Source organism: Haliaeetus leucocephalus, unplaced genomic scaffold (genome assembly GCF_000737465.1).
Source record: "Haliaeetus leucocephalus isolate CR32 unplaced genomic scaffold, Haliaeetus_leucocephalus-4.0 Scaffold598, whole genome shotgun sequence".
In the NCBI taxonomy this organism is placed as follows: domain Eukaryota; kingdom Metazoa; phylum Chordata; class Aves; order Accipitriformes; family Accipitridae; genus Haliaeetus; species Haliaeetus leucocephalus.
The window spans coordinates 3,092,887-3,111,841 of record NW_010973034.1 but is presented as its reverse complement, the minus strand read 5'-3'; the positions used below and the strand labels follow the sequence as shown (position 1 = coordinate 3,111,841).

Sequence of the window (18,955 nt, the reverse complement as noted above, 5' to 3'; positions counted from 1 at the left end):
CTTAATATTGAAGTATACACTTCCTATGGTATTTAATAACACTTAAGCTCCCAGCAGCTCATTACAAATTGAAAGAGATGTTTTAAACAGTATGCAGAATCATTAGCTAAGCTCAACTCTGTTTTAACTGTGAATCTGACAACAGCATGCTTCACAAACAGGAGAAATATGCAAAACTAATGAGCAAGCTGATCAGAGGAAAAAAAATGGTGGGCTGCCATATAAGACCTGATATTTCTTAATACTAACTAGAAAAACCAATGGATTAAAAGCAAGAGGGTGTTCCAGACCTGATACCAGAATGTCATTGGGTCAATATGCCCTCTTTCCTGGGTCAATGTACCTCTGGATTTAGCTCACAGACCGTGAATTTAATGAGATATTTTGTAAGTGACCTTGTATAACAGTAATACAATCATTTACATCATTACACCTATTTATTTTAGGCTTGGGCAGCCCTGCCTGTTGCAAGGAGAGTTTCAAATGATCCCTCTCTATGGCAGACCACAAAAGGCCCTCATTAAAACTAACAAAATATTTCAAACTGATGAAAAACAAATAGAAAAAATACAAGGACTTTTCTGAGGCAGATGAATGCCATTTTTCCTTCATGTGTTGACCGTAACAGAGCCAGCTGAATTATTTCTTTCAATTAAGAAAACACATGAAAATCAAGTTCACCCATGTTTTTGCAAATGCCCTTCCTCTTTTCTTTCTTTTTTTTTTTTTTTTTTAAACAACAAAGAATTCTTTAGAGCAGCCTTCTCCAATCTGCCTGATTGAAATTTCTTCACAAAGAACATGTAGCAGTCAGGAGGCTCCAAGATCAGATGTCTGCTGATATTTTTAGGTATCAGTTCTATTGGTGGTGCAACTAATAACATGTATGCAGTCTACTTGAATGGGCTGTTGACAGGGCTACCATGACCTCCTGAGCCTGAGCAACACGACCAGGGATTCATTCCACATTTGTGAAGACTATATTACTCAGTGTCGCAATAATAAAAAGAAAGTATCTGGTCACATTGGGTGCTTATAACAGTGTTCTCTTGAGAGTTTTCATTTCCATTTAACATCGTGATGGTAACTAAACTACACAAATAAATACATGTATACTCTAGCCCTGGCAGTTATTCGTACTCATTCTGTCTGTGGCTTAAAGCAGAGGGAAAGGAAATTTTTCAGATGGGCTTTTGTGAAACTTCCACAACCAAAGAGAATTTGTGATCACTCACAGAGGATTCAAACATCCTTGTCACCTTTGTCACCACACGGTAACTAGGAGAGCCAGGAAAATACAGCCAACTGGAAGCCCACATGAAATAACATTAAATTAATGGCTCCTCCTAGTTAAAATCCTGAATTCTGCACTCACTGAAGTCAATGACAGAGCTCTCATGCAGTCCAGGGTAAAAGGACTGGGCCTTTAATGTCTAGGTTGCAGTAGTTTTCCTTTAACTTATCCCAAAATGTCAAAGTTTCAAATAGTTTCTGGAAAAGTGCAGATCATATCCCCATATTGCATGTTTTTATGAGGTTTGCAGCCAGACATCTGACTCGGGACAGTTTCAACTTACATTTATTAGCAGTATGGTCACTGAAGTACACAAATCCAACCAACTAGACCTGCTTAGAAATCCTCTTGGAGGGAGGTCAGCACTACTTTTGTCATTCCCAATCCACTCATACAAGCACGTTGAACCGTAGGGGAGTCTCCTACCATAGCAGACAGTAGTGTGGAAGAAAACAGCTATTCTACTGATAGAACAAGTACTCCTTTCAATGGTTAATGTAAGTAGCTAGTCAGGACGCCGGGCAAATGAGTGGAAAAGCAAGGGCAGAAATCACCTTCCACAGGCCTTGTAACAACTCCTGCAAAAACTCTCTTATTGAAACATTCACCTTTGCACTGGGAGAGGGGAGAAGAATTAAACTATTGCTATTTGCCTTCATTTGGTATGTGTTCCACCTATTTTTCCCTGCATGTGCTGTCCAGCCAAGAATTTATGTGCTTGAAAACAGCTGAGGATGCACTATCCATGTATATCATATTCCCATCTAACATGCCTTGGATTGTGAAAGCACACTGAGTTCTAACATAAGCAACAATAAGGCAGTTTCAAGTCAATAGATTTGCTGCTGTTCTTGCAAACATCTTTTGGTGAGGTAGCAAGAAAGAAAAGAAAACAGTCTCCATCCATATAATGGTAAACGGAGCTACAAATAAGCATTGTGGAACTGTGCTTCAGCTGGTACCTTAACTTTATTAATCCAAAACTTTTGAGCTTTTTTTTTTTTCCCCATGCAACCTTTTGATCTTTTCTGTGCATTCAAATATATTGATGTCATTTAAAAAAAAAAAAAAAGAATATAAACCAGTTACTATTTTAAGATTGCTGGAAGTGTGTAAGTTAAAAACCAAATAAACTGATGCAGGTTCACTGAAGCAGCAATAGCTCATGGAATATATTATATTTTAAGAAACAGTAAGGCTTGTGAAAGAGTACATCTCATACAAGTGGTTGAAGGATCAATCAACTATTAGTGGAAATCCAGTTCTATTTAATCACATACATATCGCTACAACTAGAAAGCCTGATCCCACAGTCTAAATGAATCAGTGGAAATCTTTTCATTGGCTTCACTAAGCTTTAAATCAGGGCACTGATTTACATGCAAAGAGGATAAAACTGGTAGAAACATTTTCTAAATTATGTTTCAATATATTAGTAGAAATGAGAAGCAGAATCAAGACTGTTATACTATGTGGAAGGTAAAGTAGTGTAAATCTACACCTTCAGTCTCACAGTGACTAATCAACATGATGAATATTATCAAATGCTAGCAAGATAAACACTTTCTGCACTAACACTGCAGTTGTTAGTGTTCTAGTGTTATAGTTTATTCATAATTATTAGTTCTGAAAGCTGGTGCTAGAAATCTTTAAACTCTACTGTGAATGACTTGAAAGGCTAGCTGTCTTCATTTTTTAAAGTAAATTTAGCTTCTTAAAAGATATCTCTTTGACAAAACAGGGGATTAAGTTCTCTGTAAATCCTGTATTTGAGTAAGCAAGTTGACACTGAAGCTATTGTATGAACTAATATGACTAATGGCAAAATTTTGTAGTATCATTTACAAAATAATTCAGGTTGACTTCGAAAAGAAACCATGGTAGTATGGGAAAGTTCCAAACAACTAGTGTCTGGATGTTTAATGATAAATTTGGTTCAGTATTTCAAATCCAATTTAAATTCCAAGCTAAAAACCAATTAAAGTAAATATGGTGATGGTTTTATATTGATAGAATTATTGCTTTTTGGCTTGGCCCACAGCAACAGGCAACCTTTAGGGAAAACACAAAATGTATCCATCATAAATATAATTTTGTTTTTATACATGATTTCCTGCTATGGAGAACACAAGTGACTACTAACACTACAAAATTTAAAAATTCTTGGAAAGCACATTTAAAGATTATAATTTGTTTTTATGCCTAGGCTGAATTTTTTATGGCTTTATAAAATCCTTTTAAGACTAACAACATAACTTCTTAAAAAACAACCTGAATATATGAAGAAATTTGTAGATCAAATGAATAGAACTAATATATTAATAGTAACTCAGTATCAAGTTCTTAAAAAACAGCTACTGGTGATTACTCCTAAATTGCAGCCACATGTATGAAGAACACTAATCAGTGTTAAACAATTTTATGAAGAGTTTCTCACTCTTGTGAATCTCCAGTTTCAACAAAACATTGATCCATTTACATCAAATGTAAACAGCAGCAGCTTTTCACTGATTTTATTTTACGATGGCAATTGTTGAATTTTATTTTTCTGAAAACAGGAAAGCTGTTTCTCTAATTTATGGCCATATTTTAAATAGCAGAGATAGTGTTGATAATATGTGACAGCTACTCAGCCATTTTATCTAAAGCAGTGGTAATAATTAATTAACAGTCCTGCTGGACCTGTTTAGCCATAGTATCAGTATTGGAGACTTTGTTTTGTAACTACAACATGGCAATATTATTGTATGTGGGTTTTAGAATGTGTTAGGCTACTCAAATTCTTTTTAAAATTCAGACAGGAAGAGATGAGATTTTTTATGAAGTAATATCATTTTTATATGAAGGAGGTAAAATAAAAACACTGCAAAGATGTAGAAAATAAATTATTTTGATCTATGAATTTAAATGCAAGTCCTCCTCCAAATAAACTCATATTATAATAGTTCATAAAATACAGTACTAAAAGCCTGTATCCTGTAACAACTTGCAGATGCGCTTAACCACGTATATTACAAACTGAAGTCAAAGAGAGTGCAGAGGGGGCCCAAAGCAGAGCATACACATCAGCCTTTGTAGAATCAAGGCCTCAAGTAATAAATTCCTAACTGTGCATGTTACTAAACTTGAAAAAACTGTGTGTGAGGTTTCTGGTTGTTTCCAAAAGTACTTTTTCTTTGATAGTCTTCCATACATTGTGTATATATATACATATGGGTAGGTTTATGTATACAAAGTTATCAACTTTTTAATCACATATGAAAAAAAAGTCACCTTAGAAATGTAGTAAGATGTTCAAATATGGTACTTTTGCTACTCACCTGTCTGTTACGTTCATCCATAATCCTTGTAATCTGAATCTTTTTTCTCCCCATAGTCCCCGTTTTTTTTTCTCTCCTTCTTCCTTAAAATTATGTATTTTTCCCTTCTCTTTTCTTCCTCTTTCCCGTTTCCTCAAAACAAACCTCCTTCTTCAGCACTTGCACTACTCAGTTCACAGTCCCCTGCATCCGTTCCTGCTAAACACAGAAAGGAAATCAAATGTTATTATAAAATTGATAACTAGATGAAAGTTATTATATGGAGCTGGCCAAGCATCCTCATTATAATTTAGTGTACAAGTACAAATGTACAAGTAAATTATAATAAAAATTTACTGCATCTATAAAATAAGTAATGCATAGAAAAATAATAACTTAATTCAAAGGCTTCTTTTTATGAACAAACCCACCAATATACCAAGAAGTGAAGAAAAAGACTGAAATACACATTGCCAAAACTTTAATGGAATTAAGTGTCTCTTGTTTTAAATATCACTCACTGCTCTAATATGAAAAATTACCTAAATCAGAGAGTTAATGAACCTTTCTGTACCTATGTATGCTAAGTAGGCCAGCTAATTCATTTCTGAAGGGAAAACAATCCTGTGTTTTGACAGCAGAGGTGATAATGTCCCTCATTATGCAAATAGGATGGACCTTTATTAAAGTGTTACTTGATATATGAGAGATGTCAGCTACTTTAAATCCAAAATTTTTAACCTTATTCTTTAGGAATATAGATTGGTGCAAGTATTACTCAAGATACTTGTAGAAAACAGTGCATTGTCGTTCATTTAATTTCAATGTAAATTCTAAAATGTTCTGACAAATGATTTATAACTAGCAAATACGTATATCTTTCCTTATAAAAATTTGTGCACCAAAAGACAAGCTATATAGTACAGAATAATAGTGACTGATGATAATTTAAGAATGTTTTGAAAAATATTTTCACAGTTTTAGAAATGCACTGATACTTGCTCCCTGAACTTTACAACACTGGTTCTATCATAAAACTAAGGACAGTTAGATGAAATACATAAAAATACACAACGCAGTATACAGTCCATATTTCACAAAATGTCATAAATCACAAAATTAATTTCTATCACATCCAAAGTGTTTTTAGCAATAAAAGACTTGATAGAAATAGAAGAAAATACAGAAATGATGTTCGGTCTAGTACTGAAGTAAAAAATGCAATTTTTTTTTCCCTTTTTAACCTTCATTTACTGTGTTTTTATATTTACATATGTTGAACAGAACAGCACAGTTCTTTTAAATACAGAAGAGAAAAAAAATCTGAACAAGATTCATTTAAAATGATTTTTAAAAAGTTTTTATGTTAGATCCATGGTCTATTAAAAATACTACCTTGAAAATAAAAATTTAGTAATTTTAAAACAGAGGCTGGTGTTTCCTTATTTATTTTAAGCTCATAGTCTCGCAGCCAACCTGATAAATTCTCACTATATGTTACGTAACACTAAACGATGTCCTGGCCATTTAATCCATTTTTTGGCTCTGATTCAAAGTTACTGAGGTAGAAAAGCTAAACCTCACTCATTCTGATCTTCAATTCTCTCTTGATTTTCTTTGCATACATTAAACTTTAAGCTGCTCAAGTGTTTTATCGCTCTAAGGAAAAAATAAGTTAACAAATAAGCAGTCAGTCAGAGTTTTCTAACTAGCCACAATGATATAATTAATCTGCTGGGCAAAAAAAAATTTCAAGTATAATACTTATTACCTTTCTGTACATGAATGCCTTTTTATATTATTTGCTAGGCATATTTATGTATGCCTAAATCATGACCATAATGCAGAACATGGAACAATTAATGGTGCCAATATAATAAAGTGTAAAGGCTGCAAATTTTTTTTGCTGTTTTTTACTTGTTTGAAAACAGTTCAACTTCTCACTGCCTAAAAAGACACAAAGGCGCTTGATCGTATTTACAGCAAAAACCAGAAGTCCAAAACTTTTAAATAAGTTAAGTTGATCAAATGTATTTATAAAACTTTTTTTCCAAACAAAGCTAGGAGACAGTCTTATCTGATATGCAGTGTTGACAAACAAACCCAGCCTATTTTTAGAAACAGCCTTAAATTTCCTCGGCCTGGGTTTCTTTCCTGTTTTTCCTATAGCCTTACCTCCGATACAAAGAGCAAGTTAGAATGGTGTTTCCCATGCACATGCAGGACGCGAAGGAGTCTAACAGGCTAGCTCTGTAACAGTAAGCCAATATGCTAATCCACAGCGAATGCATATGGAACAACTTCCTTTCCTTTCATTCAGCTGAAGCCAGTGGCACTATCGGCTTACAGCGCTACGCCTGCCTAAGCTCTTATTCACTGGAAGGTGGAAGGTCAGGGTGGACAGATTAGAGCAGTGGTGACAGGGTAGCAAGGACGAGAGCGGCTCTGCAGATCAAGATGCTGATGCTGAGCGACTTCAGAAAAATCACTGAACACTGAAAAAAATCTACCAGGAAGGACAAAAATCTTCGTGGAGGAGCAGTATGTTGAGTCCCTCCCACACACTTAGTTCCACATTTAAGACCAGTCTTCAAACAACAAAAGCTTTTCTAGACAGCTTAAAGTCAGAACACTTAAAATTTCTATGATCTACACAAAATCATCTTAAGGTAATACATGCAACACTTGATGAGCAGAATTTTGTTCTTCATTACCTGTAGTAATACACTAACTACACTAGTTTTATTTTAAGTGGAAAAATAGATGTGCAGGAAATTAAGGTTGAAAGGGAGCAAGGATGATTTGGTTGTTAAATATTATCATACGATCTGAGAGAACCTGAAGGAGAAGACAGAATACATTAGGTCATATGAATCCAACATACAATTTGCAAAGAAACATAAATTTGCTTCAACATGCAGCGGGTTAGGTTTTCTTGCGTGGATGAAAAAAACTCTCTTGTGTTTGCTTCTTGCTTACCAGTCTAATTTCAAATAAAAGCTTTTCAGTTTCTCTAGCACACTTATTTCCTTTTAAAAAAATAATTTCTGCTATTTTTACTGCTACTAGAAACAAATTGGGAATGCTGTGGTGTTCTCTGTATCTGTCTTTCTCTTTTACACATATATACATATCAACACATGCTTCTTCATGTGCTATTCTTAATATGTGTTTGCCTATAGTTCTGTTCATTTCATTAGTACATATATAAAGCAGATAGCTGGATTGATTCCAAATCAGTTAGATTCAGATGAGTAAATCAAGACATCTGATTCGAGGGCTATAACCTTCAAAGGCTGGTGACTTCTGAGTCAAACAGAATGGAAAGAACTCTGGAGAGCAACAAATCCCAATGGCTACTTCAGGACTTCACCAGTGTTCCCAACACTTTTTGAAAGTTCTTGCAGGCTTAAGGATTACAGTATTAAGAATTTAAAGTTCCTGTTAATTGATAAATTGTATTTCCTTAACACTGATAAAGCACACTAGCTAGAAAAGTTGAAGGTACTACAAAACTCAAATAGTACTGTGGGCTTTCATTATCCAAGAGAATCTAAAAAGGAACTTAAAATAATTCCAGAAGCTTTGTTGAAGTAATTCTCCACATAAAAGAAACCTTCCAACTTAATGACACGGTCACATGCAGACAAATTGCACTTAAAGAAACACATAGTTACATGCTATGGTCTTACAGTCTTCAGCATTTTTTCTTTTTGCAAACCCAAACGTAAAAAAAAAGTAAATAATCAGACTGCTTACAAAAAAGAGGAACTTCATTTTTGGCGGGCTTCTGTTCACTATATGATTTGGCAGAGGCAGTGGTAGCTGTCGGAAGATTGGTCTGAGCCTTGAGAAGGGAAAAGAGCTAATGGACAAATGAAGCAGATCACTTGACCGCTCCCGTCTCTCTCTCCTACATTCACACACAGACGTACACACGCGCGCACATATACACACACACATGCACACCCACTATCCCTTCTCTGCAACACAGAAGAATCTTGACAGAATGGCAGGAAACACGCACAGAGCGGTCAGGGAAGGATATGATGTCAGCAACCACGAACAATAAAAGGTGTAAAGGTGCTTCCTTCCCTAAACTGTTCCAGAAGTGCAAAATGGGAACCAAAACTCTCCACTTCCTTCTCCGAGCAGAACTGTCTGAATCTGCTCTGCTGCAACACCCCAGACAGAGAGCTCTTTGAACAGTCACACCAGGGGCAATAAGGAGTATCAAAACAGGAGAGTCAAAATATTTAGTTTATAAACAAGAAGGCAGCCAGAGAAAAACTAAGTTAAAATGTGCTAGGGTTTAGCATTTTCATGGTTGCTTTACAAAAGAAACAAACTTGCCATAAAGATGTCCCTGTTCCACTAAGCAGCTTGCATTTTGAGTGCATTAATTAGGTTAAAACTAAAGAACCAAACCAATTTTTTTTATTATCCTGATGTAAGGAAGCAAACAAGAAAAATGCTGTCCCCATTCTCTTACCATTCTTATCTTGATAAATAAAAGTAACTTCAAAGATCTATGAAATCTTTTTATGCAAGCCTTTCTGTTTACTCAAAAGAGTTTTGAATCAGATTCTAAATAAAAATCAAAATGTATTGAGTAAGAATACATTAGCTACTTTTCTGATGAAAATTTAGCTGCAAAACCTGCAACATAACCATGAAAATCCACAGAGGGGAACACATATTGAAACAAAATGGTCACTCAAACCTTTTCTGTAAAAGCCCTAGCTGACTATGTTCCATATGCAGAGACAGCTGGGCATACTGCATCAAATAAAGGCACCGATCATTTTGGGTCTGTCACCTTGAGCTGGATGAAGTAGAAAGAAATGTAGAACAGGGTGAAAGTAACAATTATCTCTCATGTTATCCAACTGAGATCAGCTGACATTAAAGATAGAAGTGGTCCTTCACATTCAATGTGGTTTGGTTGCATGGTCATTACAAAAGACACAGTTTGGGCCATTAACAGAAAGGTTATGATAAAATTATATATGTCATCACCACGGCAGTACATCAGTAAAGCAGAAATGGCACGATCTACAGTATGGTTATCCAGGCAGAAAGCCATGCAAGAAATGAATCTGAGTCATCTTAAAGTTTCAAACATCTGTCCACAACACTGATTTAGAAATTAAACATAACCTACATTTATGTGTTTTGATCTTATGGGCAGGCTGCCACATGAAAAGATTGGAAGGGAGTTCATTTTAATCTACTAAATTTAACTCTCAAGAGATCATGCATTTTGCTACAGGAAGTATAAAACAAACATTTAAGCCATCATGGATATAATGTAACAGATGAAATACTACAGACTACTAGAGAAAGAGTGCGCCAAACTGAAAAAGTCTGTACAGAAAGAAAATATTTGTAATCTTTAACTACTGAAGCGTATTCATCTTTTCATTTCTCTAACCTGATTCCTGATTTATGGCATGAATTTAATTTATAATGGAGAGCAATTCAAGGGCAATAAAGTTCTGCATCAAAGCAGGAGTAAAATGCTCATAAACTTGCAAACTGCAAAATCACTCCCTATATGTAAGTAGTTAATTAAAAGTTTTAGAGAAAACTTGATCTGAATTAATAGTTCTCTAATTTTACTACTGATTTTGAAAGCATCTGCTGAATTTGTAAGATTTCTATTCCAACCGATACTCCATTTATTTAGCTATTTATTTGTAAAAGATAGCAGAACATGTTTATTTTTAAGTCTGAACTTCAGGAGATATACCTTATTTGCTTTTCACATTTATATTTGAACATATTCCTATTAATTAACTGCAGAAAATTCCTCTCTTTCAGCCAAGTTACTGTCCTGTAATCAATGCCATTATTTGTATGCCTAGGAGGAAGAGGCATGAGAATATCTAGCATTGTGAATTGTTTGGAATTTGGAGTTAGACACTTCTGAAGACTAGTTGTAAGAATACTTCATCTCCCTTGAATCAGACAACGGTGGTCACTGTCGTTTACAACTCAAATACAGCACCAAGTTATCTCACAGAGCAAGAACTTACGCAACGTGGGTGGAAGAGTTTCACTTGCAATGTTCCCCTGAAAAATTTTTCTGTGCAAACTAAGCATCATTGCCAAAATAGTGCAGAAGATGGTACTTCCTAATAGTAGTCCGACCTCATTATGCCACAGACCCTAATTTTGAAAAGACTAAGTTATCCAAACACTAAATATCTAGTCTGTAGCCACCTGTCAGTTGAAGGTGATCCACCCCTATATGAGAAGGAAAGGAGTGACTTCAGCTTACCTTCCACAGGATGTGCTGAGAGTCATCCATCAGGCACAGAAGGAGGGTTTTCTGAACAGGACATACATGTTATACCAAATCTGGACATGCTGATACAGATCCATGATAGGAGGCCAAAGGCCTCCCAAGTGATTGTGGAATTTGCCACAGATGGTGAGTCATTCCTTGCAGCGGTGCACCAAAAGAGGAAGCAACCACTGGCAATCTAAATGAAAACTGATTGCCTGCAGCCCAGTAAGAAGAGATATGTGCCTGCTACGCTTGATGAAGAAAGGAAGACTTGGCTAATTTACAACATTTTTGAAGAACAGATGAAGAAGAATATTTGATTTGTAAAGCAAAGAATGCAGACACTAATTAATATTTTAAGGAAAGCAATTAAGTGAAATGCTAGTATACTAAGAAGCATACCTGTGAAAAGTTGATTTTAAATCTACAATGACTAGCAGGTGACATTTCAGTGTCTACCCATCACCCAGTTGAAAAAAAATGGAAAGCAAATAGTTTGAAGAAAAAGTTTACAGGTTTGTGATTAAGTTTGTGACGTACCTTTGGCAGCTAGACAGACATAATGGGAGTCTGACCAATAAATATGGAATAGGATCCTTGAAGTGCTTGGGAGACTGGCTCAAGCATAACAGTTTATTGAATCAGACAAGGTAATAATGCAAGGAAAAAAATAAAGGACTGAAAACTGAATCACCTAATTGGTCTGAAGTCTGACAGTAGACTAGGGAAATTGGACTGCTGCAATTTCAGCTAGAAGTTTTGATAGTTTTGAGCTAATAATTTGACTGGATTGCATTCTAGTTAATAGATGTGTAACAAACACCAGGAAGGGTGTTTTACAGATTCAGTCTGTCATTTACTAAGTTGGAAGACAAGAGGAAGCATTTCAGTGGTCAACAGAGTGTGATTTAGCACCTTGTGTGATGAAAAGGTATCTTGGAACTAGTCTGATCTTGGTCTACCTGTATTTAAAGACATCTTTCATTCTGGGTAAGATACTAGTGCTTACAGTTTGGGACCAGCCTAATACAAAGAACTTTGGAGACTGTTGGCTTATTACAGGAGAAGTCTAAGATCTGTAGAGTTAAGTCATTGCATCACCTGAAAGCAGTCTCTGGCTGTGGTCAGATCTAGATTTAAAAATTTGTTACTAGTCCTTGTATGTGAGGAAGTCTATGGTGAGGAACATAAATCCCCACAATGACTTTTAAGAATCAGGGGACAATTCCAGGTATTATTGGAAAAAGCTATGGACTGCAATATCAAATCACAGTCTGAACCTGGGCACAAGAGTTCTGTAATGCCAACACCAGTGGCAGACAATTTTAGGTTGTCTTCTATTGAAGAAAGTAAGGATTGATTCTCAAAAGGATTCTTTGTTACCAGAAAAGATTTTTGATTACTTTCTGCTTATAAATTGCTGAATTGCAGAAATGCGAGCAAGCTTGGTACATGCCCTTAGACAAGACAGCTGGAGACAGCAGTCTCTGAACGATGGTCAATGATCAGTCTTGAAGCAATAGCCAGAGTAGATGGAGAAGAGAATTAAATTTAGGGTAAAACAGGTGGACTTGTTCAGATCTACTACACAGAACTGGTCTCCTTCATCTTCATCCAACAGGCTCCAGAGGAACTTTATACATTCTGACCCAGGAACCTTCCCTTTCTTACTCAAAGGGCACTGGAATCATGCCTATCTCTGTTTAACAACACAAGCTATTCTAGGTTTGTGCTGCACCACCACTTCATCTGTGTGAGGAGGAACAAAGATTTGGATTGTAGAAACCTAATAATTGTATTTTGAAAAGGGATATCTTACACATTTGTGAATGAAACTTTTCAGGAAGTTTTTAGAAAAAAGCGCTTTTAGAAACAGGAATTTTGTGGCATGAATAAACAGGACAAAACATAAGAACTCAAAGTCTCTTTAAAGTACCGAGCAAATAAATGAGTGACTACTGTATTTGGTTAAAAGACTAAGCTGAAAGTTAGGAAGGATCATCTAAGGAGGTAGAAGAGTGACAAAATTGAGGATGCGAGTACCTTAAAACTGGGAACGTAAGTCTAGAAATGAAGAGCAGAAAAACTGAGGTGTGAATAAGTTCCTCGTTAAAAGAAAATGTGTGCCTCTGCCAAACAACAGATTCTATAGAAATATTGTGAAGGGGTTAGTAAAACGAATTGTTTTCAACATGACCAAAGTGAGTGACAAAAGTTGTCAAGGTAAAGCTTGAATGAAAGTAAAACTGGTTTGGGTCAGTGATGGGAAATATCTTGACAGGAAAACTGTATAGATATGTTATGGTAGTATAACATTTTTTTCTGGCTGGGAAGTGTTGCTCATGGTGTTGCCATTTTAAGAGTAACTTGAGTAATAGCTGGAAGATGAAAGAAGGGAGAAGGGGTAGGATTACTGCTGGTAAGCACAACTTCTGTGATCTTACAGACCTGGATATTTGAATAAAAGACAGCAAAGAACTTTGTTAGGTATTATTTTATGGAGGTTTGTGATTTGTGACCGTTAAGAGAAGCTGAAAATTGAGAGACATCGGGAGAGAGCTCAGTTATAGAAAATACAGGCAGCAGAGCCCTGAAATAAAACTGACACAGAGAAATGGCTTTGGAGTTACTGCTGATGGGAAAGGGAACTCAAACTTTAATACTTGATAATGGACATTAAGTCTTTCCACATTTAGAGATATAAGAAATCTTTGTAAACAAACAGTATCAAGGAAATACTCAAGCCACTTGTCCGTTTCCCTACTCTAACAGAAACAACTTGTAATACCCTGAATTTGGCTAGCTACTGAAGCCAAAAGGGGACAATATCTCTTAAGCATATCCTCTAACATCATTCAGCTTCCTACCGGAGAACTGAAGCAATCAAACTTGAAAAACTTCAGGCAGGTGTCTCCAAGCCACAGAAATTCCTCAAAATCTGACCAAATCTTGGGATATCCATGGAAGCTGTATGTGCCAGTCTCTCAAGCTAAACAGCTAGTAGTTTGCTGTTATCCTACTCAGGCTTGAAAAATTTGGTTCTGTACGGACTTAGACATTTATTTATTTATTAATTTATTAACAATACATCTTGTATGATGCAAAGCAGTCACTGACTTGTCAAAGATGGACTAAGTGTCAGGCAGATAAGATTTTAAATCCAGAAAATGCCACTAATTCCTATGTAGCTACTCCCTTATACTAATACAAATATTGAGAACAGATCCATCACTCGTACTGAAAAAGAAGTTAGACAAGCTTTGTAAGCAGAGTTATTATCTAATGTAGACTATCCAAGTTGGAAAAAATAAGTTTCCTTTGTGGTGTACAAGCCCTTCTTTGGATCCTCAGTGTACCCAAAACCCATCCTTTTTTTCTAGCTATAGCAGCTGGTCTAATGAAATATATTAACTCTGCCTAGAAACTGTCTCTTGTTTGTGGTGTTATACCATCTCAGCTACCTACTCAACTACACTACCACAGAAACAGAAAGTTGATTTTCCTACAACATAGACCTAAACACACAACTTTCATATTTAAGTACCTTTATTAGTTTTCTAAAGCAACCTCAGATGAGTACTTCCTTCATCTGGCAATTTGTTTCTTAGACAGGAATGATTAGATGTAGAGATGTTCTCCTCTCTTTTGCATACCCAATTCTAGAAACACACCCTTTTCCCTTTAATCCCTGACCTTCCCAGAAATGTTAAGAATTAAATGCAGTTCTTCTGAAATGTAAAGTAGACTGCACAACATGGTGGAGAGCTGCTAAGCCACTAACTGTTCATTCATTCTGTGTAAATGTTAATATGATAAATATGACTACAAAAACTATGAAACTCCCTGAACTCAACTGCTTGCCCAGAGACAGCTGTGGGCTTAAAATGAGGAGGAAGAAAGGGGGGGGGGGGGAAGGGAAATATGCCAATCTTCCCAATGACCATGACAGCTGAAAAGTCTACATTAATGCTTCCAATCCCACTCAGATTTTTTTTTTTTCCCAAGGACAAAAGGAGATGAAATGTATGTCAGGTACATAATAAGGCTAATAAAAAAAAATGGAAACACCTGCATTTCACTGAATAGGGGTGAGGAACTGCCTCTGTGAAATACATGTCTTTTTCTAATGGCAAAGCTCAGGTTGCTGTTTTTAAATATACAAAATACACACAATTTAAGCAGAAACACAGGAACCCAGAATCCATCTGTTCTAGAAAAAGGCAAAAAAGAAAAGTACAGTGGCAGTATAGCAAAGAGGCACTTATATTGTGATTACAAAGATCTGATACCTCTTATAAGCCACATGATAGGAAATAAACCTTGCACATATATTTTCTGGTGCCTCATGTGTAGAATTTTGCATGTTCAGGATGAGGCATCTGTTAGAAAAATGGAAGGTTCTGACTATGAAGAAATAAAATACATGGCCGTATCTGCTGGTGCTAGTACACCATCACTCATTTGCTAAAGCTACTTGCTTTCTACCTCCTGGCTGTATCTTGACAAGAGGCATCTCTCTGAAGATCCAAACTGGATTCCCACTGGTTTGGAACTAGAAAAAATGCATAAACAGATAAAGCTGTAAGAAAGGCAAGATAACATGGAATTTGCTATGAGGGAGAAAATAGAAAAAGATGCCTCATGGGAAAAGGAACGGGCAAGGTGCCTGAACAACTGACTTATGTTGTCTGTTGAGGAAGGAATTTTCTGTTGTTCTGGCTTAGTGGGATATTCTACAGATTTTTTTTGTCCTTGGTGGTGGACAAAGGGGCAAGCAATAGGTAAGTTTCTGTTAACAATATTCACATGAGAAGAGAGAAAGAGAGAAAATGGAGAAACGTAAGATATACAGGACACTGAGAAGTTACGATTTGATATAAAAAGCTAAAAGAGCTGCACATTAGAAATAAAGATTCATCTTGAATAAGTTACAAAGGCATAAATAGCCCCATCTAATTTAGCATGCTGTTCAACCACATCATAGTTCATATTCAGTTTTTGAAAATTGTATTTGGTAACTAATTCATACTTTCCACATGAGGATTTGTTCTTCTAATTTTTTTCACAGAATCGAAGTCTAACAGCTCTCACCTCAAGACCTGTAAAAGCAATTTTTCTACTGAAACTGAAGGTGTTTACCACAGAGGTACACCTACCACTGTCTACAACTACAAAAGCCACAAGTGAGCATCACACCCTGCTTACTGAACCTCAGCTGAAACCACTCCATTAGCACATGCAGCTGGATTTATTTATTTTATTTCTTACACATACTAAACACACTGCATTTGGCAGTAGCCAATGCAAAAAGTCAACATCCTTGACAGATATCAGAAGAAAACAGACATATAAAAAGTGCTTAATTTGCAGAGGGAAATACAGTGCAATTTGCTTGATAGTCTCCGTTATATGTTGAATGAGCATTTGTTTTTTCTAAATGGATCATTGCCAGCATTGCTCATTTTATTATTGTCCTAGAAGCATGCTGAAAAAAACAAAACATAATCAATACAAAGATACATTAGCTAAATCTTTTTTGTGGCCTTGAATGTACATTATGTTTTCTCAGAAATGGCACTTTTTGAGCTCTATTGATATGCAAGGTGATTTCTGACAAAAAATATTCTTAGAAGCAGACAGCTGCGGCAAAAGTAGCAGGCAGCATAGTGTAAAGAATTGAATCTAAGGTTGGGGTGCAAACATGGCTGAGATCTGCTCCTTTTTCTGCCAAAAATATTTCATGCCACCTTCATTTTTTTTTCAGTTTCTCTGTTGGAAACCTGGGGATAAGAAACCTGGGGATTTGTTCCTGCAAATGTTCTAAGTACCGTGAAGATTTATTCCAATAGAGAAATTCTGAGGGTTTTCAGTAAATATACTATAATTCTTATCTGGCATAGTCAGTGAGTATGTATGCAAATAGAAAAGATCATTTAGCAGATTTAAAAATGTATGAATGTAATGTTAAGGGCAAGATTATGATAATAAAACTATTAATATGTGTGTTTAAAATCACTGATTTCAGAATGTTATAATTATCTCGTATATCTAAAGCATTTATATACACGTTCTTCTAGCACTATAGCCCTTTATGCTAGTGTGTATATTCTTGAAATAAAGATATTTGACAGTACTGTCATATAAGGTCCAACACGGTACACAGCAGATTCATCAATTTCCTGTTTCTTACCCTCTCTCTCCTACAGCATCCTAATCAACCTAATTAAAGCTTCGTTCATTTGAAACCTCAGATGACAATTTGTTTAACTCTATCCCACTGTGGTCTTTTTATAAAGAGAATTAAATTTGATCTTCTGACAGCAATTATTAAATGATCCCAACTGGCCCCAATTAAGACACATGGCTCACAGGCCTCAAAATCCAATAAAGTGCCAAGCCCTCTCTTTCACTTGTACATCTTCCTTTACCTTGCTTTATTTTCTTAAAGCCAATTAAGCTCATCTTATCAAGTGGAACTGAATGCTGTTGTGTAGACTAACTCAAGATACAATGCACCAATTTACTTTTACAGACATACTGAAGTAGGGACAACAGGCTCAAAATCATCCTTTTGAAACTCCTCCCTGATTCAATTCACCTAGCTTTAATGCCTTTCACTGTGCTGCACATGACCTACATATGCTTACTTTTAAAATACTGCCTACAACGAGCAGCGATTAGAGAAATATATTAAATATCTATGGTACAAGTTTTGCACTGCTTAAAATTCTCCTTATAGTAATGTATCTCTTCTTTAAGCATTTCCACTTGGTTATCATCTTTTCATTTCAGAAATTCAAAGAAATGTGACACTCGTGTAACTTCTGAGGTTAACCTTCTTTTACCTTTAGTTTCTGCTCTAATTTTTCCACACATGTTCAGTAGTATGCTGCGAAGAAATGTTCCCATGATTTCACGTAAAGGCAGGTAGCCCCAGGATTTGGAACTCATTGATTGTGTGGTACTCCAGGGAAATAGCTGAATTAAAACCAGCCTCATGAGACCGAAGTAGCTTCCATACACATCTGGCTCTTCTTATTCTAAACTCTAACACCTGCCTGGAAATTTAACCCCCATCTTTTCTCTGAAGAACAAATGGGACAGATTTATCTACTGCCATTTGGTTTAGGTCAAAGCTGAGCTGTGTGGTGTTCTGCTAAATTAATTGCAATGTAATTGATATTGTTTGACACAGTTTTTGAAAAGATGATGCTCCATCCATTTTATGACCAGACTGCTCTCTCTGTATTAAAATATGTAAGATTTCATATTTCTGCACATTCACCCTAAGTACAGCTTTGAGTAAAACCATATTAAAATACAGCACACATTTTCTATCTCAATATTTCTAATGAATTGCTGTACAAAATAAGATTATGTGCACAATTATCATCAGGAGAGTAAGTAACAAGAAAAAAAAGCTCAAAGCAATACTACTTCCATTGTGGTGAATGTTTTCTGTATTTCTTTAATTTACATACTGAAGAAATGTAAGCACAATATTCCTTAAACACAAAAAAGACAGAAAGACACTATATTTCAGTGCAACATTTTCTTTACTAGCAGGAAGATGTGCAAGTTTATGTAAAACATAATTAGACACATTTCCTGTCCAGCTGGGAAACATACTTTTCTTTGTAAAAATTTAAAAGATTAAAGTGATGCCAACCACTTCTCTAAAAGTAAAATAAATTTATTTTTAAAGAACTTGCAAATGCTACATTCAGGAATTAAGAAAATATTGACTTCAAAAGGCAGGCTACCATTTTACTCCCAGAAATGCTATATGACTCCAGTAAATTTGAACTGTAACATGCAATAAAAGTTGACAGAGAATTTCTAATAGCACATTTAAATTTCTGAAGATTAAAAAAGATTTCAGTATACTGTGCTGCAAATTATTTTTCATTGTATTCTAATAATCCCATACAAGATGTTAATTTTAGATCATTCTTTTGCTAAAAACAGCAAACCCTGTAACAGATTTAGTGCAAAGAGCTGAAAATATCCTGTGGAAAAAAATCTGTACAGAAATCAGATCAACCCAAATCCTGCCATTACTCAGCACTG

The 18,955-nt window shown here is 35.7% G+C and overlaps 1 protein-coding gene across 3 annotated transcripts in view; it reads right to left on the bottom strand.

Annotated features, from left to right (window-relative positions):
- MEF2C (myocyte enhancer factor 2C) overlaps nucleotides 1-18,955 on the bottom strand; it is a 126,953-nt gene that overhangs the window by 74,859 nt on the left and 33,139 nt on the right. For all 3 annotated transcript variants that reach the window (XM_010578038.1, XM_010578040.1, XM_010578041.1), the window contains exon 2: nucleotides 4,615-4,812. In XM_010578038.1, coding sequence (XP_010576340.1) covers nucleotides 4,615-4,668 — 54 coding nt within the window. In that variant the 5' untranslated portion in view covers nucleotides 4,669-4,812. The remainder of the gene's footprint in view (nucleotides 1-4,614; nucleotides 4,813-18,955) is intronic.